This window comes from Typopeltis vanoorti, chromosome 8 (genome assembly GCF_054136105.1).
Source record: "Typopeltis vanoorti isolate ZY-2024b chromosome 8, IOZ_Tvanoo_1.0, whole genome shotgun sequence".
In the NCBI taxonomy this organism is placed as follows: Eukaryota; Metazoa; Arthropoda; class Arachnida; order Uropygi; family Thelyphonidae; genus Typopeltis; species Typopeltis vanoorti.
The window spans coordinates 89,299,811-89,314,543 of record NC_143556.1 but is presented as its reverse complement, the minus strand read 5'-3'; the positions used below and the strand labels follow the sequence as shown (position 1 = coordinate 89,314,543).

At 37.6% G+C, this 14,733-nt stretch overlaps 1 protein-coding gene across 1 annotated transcript in view; it reads right to left on the bottom strand.

The window, feature by feature from the left end:
• The window catches only part of LOC150104182 (sodium channel and clathrin linker 1-like), a 222,682-nt gene that overhangs the window by 72,335 nt on the left and 135,614 nt on the right, over nt 1–14,733 (bottom strand). The window contains exon 13 of the mRNA XM_090396804.1: nt 1,920–1,991. Coding sequence (XP_090252930.1) covers nt 1,920–1,991 — 72 coding nt within the window. The remainder of the gene's footprint in view (nt 1–1,919; nt 1,992–14,733) is intronic.

Below are 14,733 nucleotides of genomic sequence, written 5' to 3'. Positions count from 1 at the left end.
GCTCTTGTCTTCGAGCAACATGCCCAGTCCATTGCGACTTCAGATTTTCACTCTTCCTATGATGTCAGAGACTTTGGTTTGGTTTCTTATCCACGTATTCTTTTTGTGATCCAGTCTTGTGATACCAAGCATACTTCTTTCCATACTAAATTGTGTTGTTCTTAATTTCCTTTGCATTTAGTGTCCATGTTTCACAGCCATATGTTAATATAGGAAGAATACACTGGTTAAAAACTTTTCTCTTCAGGCATAATGGTAGTTGGCTTTTGAATATTGAATGTAATTTTCCAAATGCTTTCTACCCAAGCACAGTGCGCTTTTAATTTCGCAACATTAAGGTTATAATGTTGTTATAACATTATAACCTTAATGCCACCTTTAAACCACCCACTAAACTTAAAACCATATTCAGCTCCTCTAAGGACCCTCTCCTCCCATTAGCACATCCTGGAGTCTATTGCATCCGCTGCACCTGTAACTTACCGTACATTGGTGAAACAGGACGGACAATCCCTATACGCAAAAAAGAACACATTAGACACATTAAATATAACCATTATGGTGAAGCAGGCCTCTCAGACCACGCATTCAACACCTTACACCAAATCAACTGGAAAAGCACCTGCTCCTTACACCGTACAAAAACATGGTACGAAAGAAAATTTAAAGAATCCTGCGAAATCCTGATAAACCACCCAAATATCAACAATAAAGATGGTATGAAAATTCCAAGGATCTGGATGGTACACATTCAGCCAACCTAATTTGAAAGATTCAACACAAGTCAGGACTCTAGCCAATCTGCTATTATTAGAAACCATTCCACTCCAACTGGCTGGAATGATGTTAATATAATGTTAATATATGTATATAGTAGACAACACAAATAATAGGACTTTAGCGTTGATGTATAATTTTTTTTTTTTTTTCCCCACCAGAGGTCAGGCCAACAATTGTGGTAGCGGTTAGTCAGTGTCTTTAACGAACCAGTATGATTGTAGTATAGCTTGTTTCCTGTGTATATTTGTACGCTCCAGAAGATGACCTTAACATAAAGGTCGAAACGTCGAATTGTAAAATATTAGTAATAGTAAACTAAAGTTTTTATTCAAAAACGGTAGTTGTCTCCATAATTTCCAAAAATGCATTCGGATCACCGTGCAAGCCTAAAAGAAAGGTTTGTCAGAATTAGTTGAAATGATATAACCTGATGAGATATTTGTAAATAAGAAGAAAAAAAAACCATCTTTTAGACATTCTTTATTATTTTTAAAGTGATCTATTTTTTTTTTTTTTTAATAATTAGATTTAATGCTTCAAATGCTTCCGTTTAATACTGACAAGCTCTTTTCTTGTTAAATACCTACTTTCAATGAAATTAACAGATTGATAATATTCACCTTGGAACTGGAGTTACAGCAAGTTGAAATTTGGCTCTAATGATTCTTGTAATAAGAGTAATCAGTGACACTCTACTTTACTTGGCTTAATAGACACTGCAGTGACTCTTGACATATATATGTTACATATTACTTTGATAACTTTAAGAAATTGAGATTCTTTATAATTTAAGATTTAAACAGATAAACATTTCATTTATTCTTGCTTTAATCCTTTACCCAAGTGTGAGCAAACAAAATTTGAACAATGTCTCACATTATTTTTCAATCACAGATATTAAGTCATAATTAGCACATCTGCATATAAAGATCAAGATTAGGAAAGTAAACAAGTAACAAAAAAAAAAAAGACATGGTAAGAAAGAGTTAAAAAGAAAGACAGAAATATGGTAGCTAAATACATCAGGCCATATCTCAAAATTTCCTCTACATGGATATTAGTAGGAAATCACACTATAAAGAATGTTATATGAATACTTCAATCGAACAGAACATTCTAAAAACAATAAGTTTATATACCATTTCTAATGTTTGTATTTCTTCCATTAGCATCTGAATTTTTTCATTATACTTTTTCTTGATATTTTCAACCTGTAATTCAATATAAAACTGTTAGTGTCACTTAAGAACCACTGTAATCAAGTCTGCAACAATTCTAAGAAAGAATTTAAACAAAGCTTCAGAATTTTTTTGAACTGATTATATTTAGAAATTACTTTAGTAATCATGAAAGTCTAGTCAATAATTGTAGAGTTAATTGGACAAGGCATGGTTGTAGAATAATGGGCTTATAACACAATGATTTCTTGTAAAAACAAGTTATTTGTAATCTTTCTAACTCATAAGATGCCAACCTTTGAGCAGGAAAACAAACTACTCTTGTATAGGAGTGGCTGTGTGAACCACTCTTATACAATGGTAGTCTGGCATTATACCAGTGATATCCTAACTTATCCCATTATAACTCTCCTAACCTAAACAAATATGAATGCATCATTAAACTGCCTCTCATCTGGGAAACTCTCACCTGCAGATAATCAGTCGAATAGCCAAGAACACCCAACCAAAACCGACAAGTTGCAAAATTTTATGATTACAAGCCTCCCAGTATTTTTCCAGTTCATTCTTTACTGAAGTAGTGACTGCATGCAGGTTTTGATGCTAGTGTATTAGTTCCCGGAAGATGAAATTTAACTTTTTAAAAAATATTGAAAATAATAAGAAAATTTATTTTAGTTATTATAATTATTAAGGGCAACTCCAAGGAGTCCTTAGACTCATTGAGACCCTAAACATCATGTCAAGAACAATCCAACATTTTCACAATATCTATCATATTTTTCTTTGAACTGATTCACAGTCAGGGCACACACAACAGACTCTGGCGACCTATTCCACTCATTCACTACTCTCCAAGCAAAAAACCTAGTCCTAACACCCTTGCTAACTACATGCTTACTCAGTTACCATGGATCGCCCCTAGTTCTTCCACCACCACCAGACCTGTTCTGAAAAATTTTATCTGAATTAATCTTGTAAAAACCCTTCAGTAATTTGTCATATCACCCCTTTTCCGCAATTCTACCAGTTTCTGTAATCCAGAAATCTTCTGGATCCTCTCCACCACCTCCTCATCACCAAGAAACCCTGGCACCCAGATCTGCACGTAATAGTAGTCAAGATTGGGTCTTATCAAGGCTTGATAAAGAGGAACAATAACCTGCTTGTCTCTGATCGTTAAAATATTCTTCAGTAACCAATTAAAATGATGAGCTGATTTAGCCACTTTTGCTATGTGCTCCCTAAACTTTAACTCCCTATCAACTAACACTCTCAAGTCTCTGGCTTTGTCAATTTCCTGGAGTACAGTTCTACAAATGTGGTATACAGCTGGTAATCATTTCACTCCAAATGCATAACCTTACACTTTGCCACATTAATCTGACATCTATTCTCCTTTGCCCAGTCTGCCAACTATCCAAATCATCCTGCAAAATTTTGACATTATCTGTATTAACTATTACTCTACCCAACTTTGCATCATTGGCAAATAACTGAACAGTTCCTCTCAGAACCTTTCCTATATCATTAATGAACAAAATAAACAGTAGCGGTCCAAGAACAGAACCCTGCAGCCTGCCACTAGTCACAAGCCTTCTTTTGGACTCTACTCCTGAATAAACTACTCTCTGATATCTCTCCATCAACCACCCTCCAAAATCCACCTCACCAATCCTATATCTATCCCTTGTGCTGCAGTTTACTGATTAGAATTCCATGTGGTATCCTGTCAAATGTTTTTTTGCAAAGTCCAGCAGTATCACCGTAAACCCATTACTTTTATTCGACTCAGCTGTCATTGTATTACAAAATGTGAGCAAGTTACTGAGGCATGACCTACCCTTCACAAAACCATGCTGCCTCCTATTTCCATCTATCCATTCCTGTATTTTGCTCTTGACCAACTTCTGCAATACTTTGACAACAACTCCTGATTGGTCGGTAATTTGCTACATCAGTCCTGGAGCCTCCTTTATGCAATGGAACTATTTTCCTCTCTCGATTTAGATTAAAGATGAAACTATATGGTCAAGGGCACTGACAATTCCCTCAATGCTTCACGTAAAGCTTCAGCTGGTATACCATCCAATCCCACAGCTTATTCACATTAAGGTTCTGTAATATGCTATGCACCTCCATTTCATTTACCTCAGTTCCCATATAAGCCTTTGCCTCTCTTGTTATTGCAATATCTCCTCCTGGATAATATACTCTTGCAAAGTGTTTACTTAGTAATTCTACTATTTCAACTGATTCAGTTACCAGCCTACCATCAGCATCATTCTACCATATACATTCTTTCTTTTACTTGAAGCATATCAAAAGAACTGTTTGGGATTCTCTTCAGCCTGCATTGCTAACTTACTTTCATAATCTGCTTTTGTCTTTCTTACTACACTAGTTACCCTTCTGGCCTGTGCCTTGTACTGTTCATGTGCCTGCAGGTCACCTTTCTCCTTAAATTCCCTCCACAATTGTCTTTTTTTTTGCAGCTCCAGCTTAATGATGATATTCATCCATTTAACTCCCGTTTGATTTATTCTCCTGATTCTAGGCATGCAGTCTACCTTACCTCCCTCAAAACACTCCTTTACCACTTCCCATGCACTAATCACCATGCAGCCCTTGCAGTTTTACATGCCATGGCACCGATCCAAGCAATCTAAGCTTGTCATACTTTACCAGCCATATAATTACACTACCCTTAATTGTCATAACTGAAAATTTCACACATTTAGCCATCTCCCAGGTCAAGATCATATGATCACTCTCACCAAATGGTGGCAACATGGTCAAATTCATTATAGACAAACTCTTAGATGCAATTACTAGATCAAGCACTCTCGAACCTCTAGTATATTCCATCACATGCCATCTCAGGTAACTGCATAAAGTCCATTTCCTTTCTTGCACGTGTCCTCTCCTCGTTCCAATCTATGTTCCCATAGTTGAAATCATAATAATTATCTGTCCTCCACTCATTGAGTCTATTTGTCGATGCATACTATCTCCATCATCTTTTCCATCCCCTGGTCTATAGCAGCATCTAACTGGATATTTTGTTCTGCTGGCATGGTTCTTCTAAAGGTGAGGATTGGACATTATGTGTCCAATCCAATGTGGAGAACTACCCAGACAGTTCTCCACATTCCTAAAAGGAGATGTGCAAGTCTCATCCCAGTTATTTGGCTTTGCTCCTTAAGTGATCCCATGGAAGAAAATCTATGTGTTATTTAGAAGTTGTTACAGGTGAGAGAGACTATTTTAGAGTAAGTTGGCAAAGTTAGTATAGAGTAAGCAATAGCATTCATAATCATCAATTCCTGACATGCCCTCAGGGAGAACAGGATATTATGATAGTAATACATGAAAAAGTTACATCGTTACTAACGTCCTATCAACAATCTTCCTCAAATTAATTTTATATCTGTTAAGATACCAACATGATCAGATCTCATATTTCTGTCTTCTAAGTCACTCCTTACTGCATCAAACCACCTAGATCTTGGTCTTCCTCTGGGTCTTTTTCCTATCATCCTGACAAATAACACTTGTTTTGCTAACCTCCCTCTTCCACTCTGTTTAAGTGACCATACCACCTGAGATTAGCTCTGCTAACACTTTCCTGAATGCTAACAAAAGTTCTTTCCTAATATCCTCATTTTTAATATGATACTGCCACTGATGCCATCTGTTCACTCTCTAAATCATCCTCAGAACTCTCATATCTCTAGTCTCCAGTTTTTGATAATGAGTTTTATTTCTAACCCAGCTGTCAGATCTATAATTTAAAACTAGTTGAACACTGTCATGTAAGTCAAAACACTTAATACAGCTAGTTAAGTGTTTTTACTAATTTCTCTCATTCATATAAATTTATTTAGTTGACTTCCTACCACACCAACTTTGCAATTCCTGTTGTCTATTTCCATATATAATTTGCCATCTTCACTAAAAATTGTAACTAAAGAGCTAAAGTATTTTATTTGTTCTATTCTATAGGTTCTCCATTCAAGATACATTCGATGTTTGTTTGTTTTCTTTCGATGTTTCTACCTATTTTCATTGTCTTTTTCCTTTATTGCAGATTTTCATACCAAATTTATTACAGCAGCTATTCAATTCAGTCAAGGAATCTTGCACACCTCTACTGGATTTGTTTAGGAGTATAACATCATCTGCATAAAATAAAGAGCTGATTAACATCTCCAATTTCAATATTAGTTTTACTACCACTTTCCTTCATCATGTAATCCATACAGATGATGAATAACAGTGGAAACAATGTGCACTCTTGGCTCACACTGTTTTAACATCAAACTATCTTCCTGTACCTCCTTCAATTCTAACTGCTGACATTTAACTTAAATATAGACCGTATTGCTCAATATAATATCTCACTTACAACTGTAGTGTTTTAAACAGCTTTTCTCTTGGCACCTTGTCATTTCCAGGTCTATAGAATTAAATACAGATCCTTGTTATATTCCTGATTTCTTAACTATTTGTTGTAAAGTGAAAATTTCATCCTCACAACCTCTATTTGGCCTGAGCCTAACTTGTTCTTCTCCAAGCTTACCTTTCACATTTTTTCTTAGCCTTTTCTCAAATAAAGTTGCATAAATCTAGACAGTAATAACTAGTCCATGCCCTGAAGAGAAATCTAACAGGTAATTACCATTATTATTAGCTTTGCTCTTTTCTCCAAATTGTCCCACAGTAATGATTTCCTATTCTGCTGTTTAGATCTCTAACCTTTTCCTTTAAAGTGGTCTCAGCTGCCTTCTCTAGTGCCTCAAAAAAATTCCTCAACTTCTTCATTAGTAGAACCATAGGCACAAATAAGTCTCATTGTTCAGCTCCCCCATTCTGACATTTGCCCACATCATTCTACTTGATACTGCCTGATATTCAAGATTATCTTTGTATTTAGTACTGAATATTATAGCTACTCTTCCTTTTCCCTGGTTATTATTGACTGAATATGATATCTTGTATTTGTTATTTAGAAAGATCTCACATGTTTTTGTCTTCTTTGTTTGAGTAAGACCTATTGTGTCAAACTTTTTTTTTTTTTTATGTGGGGGCCCATATACAGGAGGTTGGTTGGTCAACCTATAGTACGTTAGTACCGAAAGGAGAAACTTGTTTACATTTGATCTGAATGCCTGCATGTCATATTCCCTTGAGAAATATATCTGGGGGAAGACTGTTCCACAGTACTGCAGTAGCAGGGATGAATGGGGAGGAAAAGAAACCTGTTCTGTGGTTTCGAGGTGTACTGTGAAAGGATGTTGGGCAGCAGCTGTACGTGTTCCAATGGGCTTAGTACGGGGGGGGGGGAATTATTAATGCTGTTTCAGATGAGCATTTTCCATGGAAATATTTATAGAATATACAGATTGCAGAGACCAAGCACCTATGTGAAAGTGGGAGAGTGAGTTGGTGAGAGATGGGTCATTTATTAGTCTAATTGCTCTCCTCTGTATTGAGCCAAGCATTTTGAGGGAGCTTTTATGGAGCCCCACTCCAGATGTGAGAGCAGTATTCGAGAGCTGGATGGATTTGTGACTTGTATAGTGTTAACAGCTGTTTAGAGGTGAAGTAGCATCTTGAGCGAAAGAGAAAACGTAGTTTTTTGGAAGCTGAGGATGCAATGGTTGTGATGTGTTTATGCCAGGAGAGGCTTGATGTCAAAGTAATTCTGAGAAGAGAAATTTCATCTTGTCTGAGAATTTGAGTGTTATCGAAAACAATGCTGGGAGAAAATGGTCCTTTTTTGTGAGAAATAAGACAGAACTGGGTTTTACTAGCGTTGAAGTTGACAAGGTTATCTGAGCTCCGTTGGCGGCTTGGAGGTAAGAATTAAGGGTAGTGGTGGTTGATGTTCTGTGGGTTGAGGTGAGTTGTGTAGAGTAGGGTTTGTCAAATGAAAGGGAGGAATGCAATGTGCTGTCATCTGCAAAACTCTGTATTGGGTTAGAGGTCAACTGAAGTAGGTCATTGATATATAGAAGGAAGAGGGTCGGTGAGAGAAGTGAACCTTGTGGGACCTAGCATTAGTTGAATGGTGAGAGGATAGGGAGCTGTCTACCATCACACATAGTGTGCGCCCAGACAAGAAGCTGGTAATCTATCTGCAGAAGTCCTGAGGCAGTCCAAATGATGGGAGTTTGCTTAGTAAGCCTTTGTGCCAGACTCGGTCGAAGGCTTGGGAGATATCAAGTGCAGCTACTTAGGATTCACCAAATTTCTCCATGGCATTTGTCCAGTGATGGGTGATGTATGAGAATAGATCTCCTGTTGAATGGCTTTGATGGAATCCGTACTGGTGGTCGCTTAAGTTAGGAGTTGAGAGTTGATGATGTTCTCCATTACTTCAGATAGCACTGAAGTGAGTGAGATAGGACGGTAGTTAGATGGCAGTGATTTGTCACCCTTTTTGGGAATGGGTTGAATATAGGCCAGTTTCCAGGTGTTGGGATATATATATACCAGTGGAATAAGAGTGTGTGTACAGGTGACATAGGATAGGAGTCAGTTCCAATTTCAGGATAATTGGAGGAATGCCGCCAGGGCCAGGAGACTTTTTTGTGTCTAATTTAGACAACAGGTTTGTGATGTCTTTTTGGCAAAAGGATACAGGGGGGATTGTATGTTGGGCAGTTGGAATTACTGGAGGGCATTTGCCATTGTCAGTTAGTTATGTGTGCATTGGAGGCAAGTGTGATGCCAGGAAATTAGCTTTTTCTATGGGTGATGTTGCAATTGAGCCATCTGGGTATGATAGAGGTGGGAATAGTGTAGGGCAAAAGTTATGGCCAATTGCTTTGGCAAGAGACCAAAAGGCACGGCTGCCGTTTGGACAGGCTGCAAGCTTCCTTTGGCCCATTCAAATTCTGTTTTAGAAGTATTGATAATTTTCTTGCATTTGTTATGGGCTTCAGTATAGGCATTGAATGAGGATGGGGTTCTTGATTTGAGCCAGTTGTGGTATGCCTGATTTTTCATTTGTATAGCCTTGGCACCTTTTTTGGAAAACCAGGGTTTGGTTATGGGATGGCAGGTATGAGTAGTGTGGGGAATACATGTTTTCATGCCAGTGAGGATCACTTTGGTGATGCGTTCAGTGCATATGTTTGGACTGGAAGACCGGAAACAGTAGTCTAACCATGGGAATGAAGCATAGTAGTCTCGGAGACTGTCCCATTTGGCACTGTTATAATGCGAAACTACTCTTGTGTGGGAGTGACTGTGTAAGCACTGTTGCATGGGGAAGGAGATGAGCACTAAGTTGTGGTCAGAATTGCCCAGGGGGCTCACTACATTCACTGCATATTTGGAGGGGGTCATTAGTAAGAAAGAGATCTAGGGTATTTGGGGAGTGGTTTGGGTTATCTGGTATTCTGGTTGGTTTTTGAACAATTTGTGTGAGGTCATTGGTGACTGCAAATGTTTCAGCATCTCTGCCTGCAGGATCTGTATAACTGGAAGAGGAAAGCCAATTGGTGTTATGGATGTCGAAATCACCCAGGAGGATGATTTTGCTGTTAGGAGAGTGGGACTAGAGAAAATCAACTTTTAGGGAGAGGAAATGAAAGAGCTAAGAGTGATTGGTAATATTAGGAGAGCGATAGAGACAGCAGATGAATTTGACTGAGTGGGAGAGGGATATCTTCAGCCAAAGAAGGTCGAAGTCCGGCAATTCCAAGTTAGTTTCTCTCTGGCAGGGTATGTCAGAGCGGATATATGCACAGACACCACCCTTGGATCGAAAGGAGTTAAAAAGTGTATAGTTAGGAAGGTTGAGATGAATAGTGCTGGGGGAAGGTGAGATTTGAGTTTCTGTTAAAAAGAGTAGGCGGGGTTTGGTGGATTGCAGATGATAGTGAATGCTATTAAGGTTGGAGTTGAGGCCGCAGATGTTGGTGAAGTGGATATGCAAGGTTCTGTGAGACATGGAATTTACCCCAAGGGTCTTGCATGTTTCCTATGCAGTGCCTGCATGCTGGTGTCCTTGGTGGCTGCTAGTGGTGTCACTTGGTTTTTGTACTAGTTTGGATTGTTTGTAGTCTATCACCCAACTGTTGTCTCCATTTTGGCATTTTTCTTTTAGTTGTCTTTGGAGATGGCGTCTTTTTTCTCTCTGAGCAAAGGTTAAATCGGGTCGAGCACATATGCGTGACTGGGGGCAAGTGTCCTTTAGCTTGTTTATCGCTGTTATAATTTTGGTTGTGTTTATTGGTGAGTCGTAGCTAACTTTCACGAGACGTGGAAAGTTTGTACCATCCTTTCTTTTGTTTATGGGTCTGATATGATGGCATTTGACGATATTTCTGGGATCGAAATTGCATTCTCCTGCAAGTTTGCTGAACATTTTCTTTTAAGGATTTACTGTTTTCTGTCGGAAAGTTCAGGATAACAGTATTGAGTTTCCTATTTTCGGCCTCGAGCGACTCGTGTACCGATGATGTGGTTACCTCACAAAGTTCGTTAGCAGGCATGGTGCACTTGAGGTCGGGCACTGGTCGTTGAGCGTCTCGAGCTTAGTTTCCAACTTTCCGATTTTGGAGGAGAAGGTATAGATCATGGTATTAAACTGTTGCTCGAGGTTACTGACTCTTTGGCCTAGGTTTAGTATTTGTTTCACAGAAGAAAGGCACGTCGTACAGAAGTAGGGCTGGTTTAGATCAGTAAAAAGCTTGTGCAGCAATTCATTTATTTTTGCGCAGGAAATATGTAGCCAGTTGCAACAGATATCGCACAATATACCTTTTTCCCTTTCTTTAACTTCGGTTTCGCAGCTGCGGCACTTCGTAATGTCATGCAGTTTGCTGGTGATCAGTGATGCTACGCTGATGGGACTCAAGATAATCTTCCGTTGTTGGCCTTTGCCGTCATCTTTACTTCACACGGTAGGCATAGTGCTTTCACGTGGTTGTTTTTTTTTGGTTGTAAAATATAGCAGATTTAATGGACTATGGGTACTTACGAGTTGTACTGATGTAATCAGCTGCTTAGTATCTTCTATTACTTTTCCGTTTGTTGCTTATTTTGCGCAAAAAACACTTACAGTTAAGATGAAATGTGGGAGCATAAGTTTAACATTACTTATTCGCAGGCTCCACCTATCGATGAATCAATCTAGTTGCTTATCCAATTCTTTTTCTAGTTCCACTTATTTTCCATTGATGTTTGTTATATGTTGATGGTACCAATCTCAAATCTGCCAATGCTGAGTTGGGATATGTTCCAAGATTTGTTCTAGTAACTGACTTTTTTGCCTGTTCATTCTGTTCGTTGATGAAAATAACTTGAGCCTTGTTTAACCAGGCAATGCCTCAGGTGACATGAAATTCTGTCATATTGTACTATTATTTTCTATTGTCATTATACAAAATCCGTCCGTGTGGTTAGCCTAGCGGCTTTGCGCTTCGCAACCATATGACTGGGGAAGGAGTGTCCTAGGCTTGATTCCCGTCGATGACGTGAGGAGCTGAAGGATCCTCCTCAGCCATAGCCAAGTTAGCCGGTCTTGGGCATGGACAGCAGGGTTTTTTCCGCCAGTTTATCTGGCATTTTTCATCCTGCAAGCAGGCAAACCGGACCCATGACCACACAGGGATACAGCCAGGAATACTTTGAGACATAGGGATGACCATTCTATCTTCGTATTTCGGTTACGAAATCCAAGCATGCTTGGAGGGTTGTGGGCTTTAAAGGCCTGTTAAAGCCATTGAGATAGATAGATTATATAAAATCCAAAAAAATGATTTGGTCAGCTAAATCAAAAATTGCCAATCCAGATAGATACCTAACAGGGTGCACCATGAAAGTTGAGGATTGGACATTAGGTCAGAAGCCTTGGTTAGTTTTTCACATTCCTTAAAATGCTAAGTGGAGATATCCTCTCAGTCATCTAGCTTTGACTTTTAGCACCTCTCATGAAGCATTGTAACCTTAACAAGTATGGCTGCATTAATCTGCCAAAAATTTGGGAGACAAGTCATCTTAAGGTCAACTCCTACACAACTGTAATGACTTTTTTATACAACATTAGTCAGTGTCAAATTAGGACATTAAACCTTTTGTCTGTTATAATTTGAATTGTTTTAGTTATTTGTTGTTGCGTGTAAGCTGTAACATTAATATTTATATTAACAAGCTGTCACATATTTCAGAAACCAACCTAAAACCAAAAAATGGATCAAATATTTTGTCAGCATTTTGATCAGCAGATTCTAAGGAAGAAATTTATGAGTTTTCCTCCTATACAAATGGGATTGTATCAGCCGGTAGGATGTTTGTGAAGAGTGAAACTACAAAAACTGATTAAAGGATCTGTGAATTATAAAGATAATCCTGTTATATTATTCTTGAAACCTGAATTTTTTAATCAAAGAGGAAGAATTACCTGTAAATGCAGAGAAAAGATTTGACAGATATTTTGAGAATTCATAGGTCAGGCAACCTGTGCAATTTACAACAGGTCTTAATGGAACATTTTCTTTATGTATCTTCAGAAGACCATAATGCCAGGGAGGTCTAGCGTGATGAACTCTTAACTTTTTGATTGTTATTCATCCCAAGAATGAACTTCATCTAGGAGATTATTAAGTTTGTTGATTTGTGATTGAGCAGGATCTCTGGAAACACATCTACTGGTGATGCGATCATGAAATAATCACATCACCAGTGGATAAATTATTTTTATCATGGACCACAACTGCATGTCCTTTGTCAGCTTTGGTGACTACTGTGTTCTTATTACATCTGAAAGATGATAAAGCTAGGATATCATTTTTTGATAAGCTGCTATGAGGTTCTACAGATTTATATAGAATATATGCTGCTTGAAAACAAATTTTACTTGCCAAGGAATACAGGAAGTTATGAAGGTTTTTATCAATACTAAACAAAGTCCCTAACAGGAATGGTTTACAGAACATAATTTAACCCTTTTGAAAGGATTAGAATAGATACCAAGATGATCTTTACAACCCACATCATCATCAATTTCCTTATATGTATCTTCAGGGTGTGTGTGTGGGGGGGGTGTCCAGGACTCGACGAATGGATGCAACAACACAGCATCACTATGATTCACTTGGTTTTGGCTGCTTCACAGTCTCAGTGTGTCACCTTGCAGCGTACCCACAGATCTTTTAATTAGTTCTGATCTAGTTTCATTCTTCACAAACATCCCGCTGGCTGATAAAATAGAATTACTAAACAATGATTATCCTGATATTGTAAAATTGTCTGTTCTCGTAATACATCTATTTGGTATAAATATGTTGATATTTTTGCTGTATGACACTCATCTGAACTTTATGAATTTCTTGGGAAAATAAATTCAGAAAACCACAAGAAATAAATTTACACTCAAAGTAGAAGATAACAATTGTCTCCCTATCTAGATGTTCTTATTCTATGTCAAACTAATGGCAGTCTACAGTTCTCAGTATACAGGAAACCAACTCATACTACTAAATATATTAATGCTGCTGCTGATCACCACCCCCTGTCAAAAATATGGTGTGATTAAAACTTTGGTTCACCATGCACATTAGCTATGTTCTACTGACTCTCTTTTAAATAATGAACTGTCATTTATCAGAACTACTATCTCTAATAAAAATAATTGATAAAATAATTAATAATTATGGCCTTCATCCTAATCCTCCTCAAGAAGTTTCTAAAATTTCAATACCATATGCTAAAGGACTATCAGAGAATATTGCAAGATTTCTTCACCAGATTGACCTACAAGTTTCTTCCCATACAATTTATAAACTAAAATTCTTGCTCTTATCCTGGAATTTACAGGATCCCTTATTCAGGTAGCCTTTGTTATTATGGGCAGATCAGTTGTTCTGCTCAGATTCGTTTAGAAGAAGACCATCAAGAGTATATTTTCCTTCAAGAATCTGATAAGTCTAGTTTAGTTAGCCTTGCCTTATCCACTAGGCATAGAATTCATTGGAAAACTAAAGTCCTACATAAATTATTTTCTTCTTGAAAGATTATATAAAGAAAGTTGCAAAACTCACATTCACAGTCCAAAAACCTGAACAAAAATGTCTGCTTTAAACTTTTCCAAATTTTTGAAGTCATTCTAAATAACACTTCTCATTTCTGTTTCTTAATACTGTAATTAATTAAATTCATTTCTCTGAATTGTAATAGTTGATAGCATATACTGTCACATGCTTGCAATATTAAGAAGTATTTTTCTTGTGTTCATCTCTTTTCAATTGTATTGACAATGGTTAAGAAACCTATTATTAAGTTATTAAACCTCGTGGTGCACCCTGGGTAATGCTAATTGAGCCAGGGCGATTTGGCAGCCAGTCTAACACTTAGTTGGCATGCAGTCGAACAATACTGATTTTTCTAATTTTATTGATGATGCTGACAAAAAACTGGGATTTAGCCTTAAGATGTGTCAACTGAATATCGAGGGAATTAACAGAGCAAAATGTGACTATCTCTGCAAAATACTACAAGAAAATAACATTGACGTTGTGCTTCTTCAAGAAACGCATGCTGAAACGAAGACAACCTTAATACAGGGTGTCCCAAAATTCATGCAAGAAGTAATTTTGATAGAAAACACAGGTTTTTAATTAAAAATTGTAATTTCTTATTGATTCATAAAGTATACAGTATAGGGTTATGCATGGAATAGCATATCAGGTAAATGGCCTCCACGGCTTTGCTGGCACATATGCACTCTTTTGTCGAAATTTTCCATGACCGTTTTGCATAA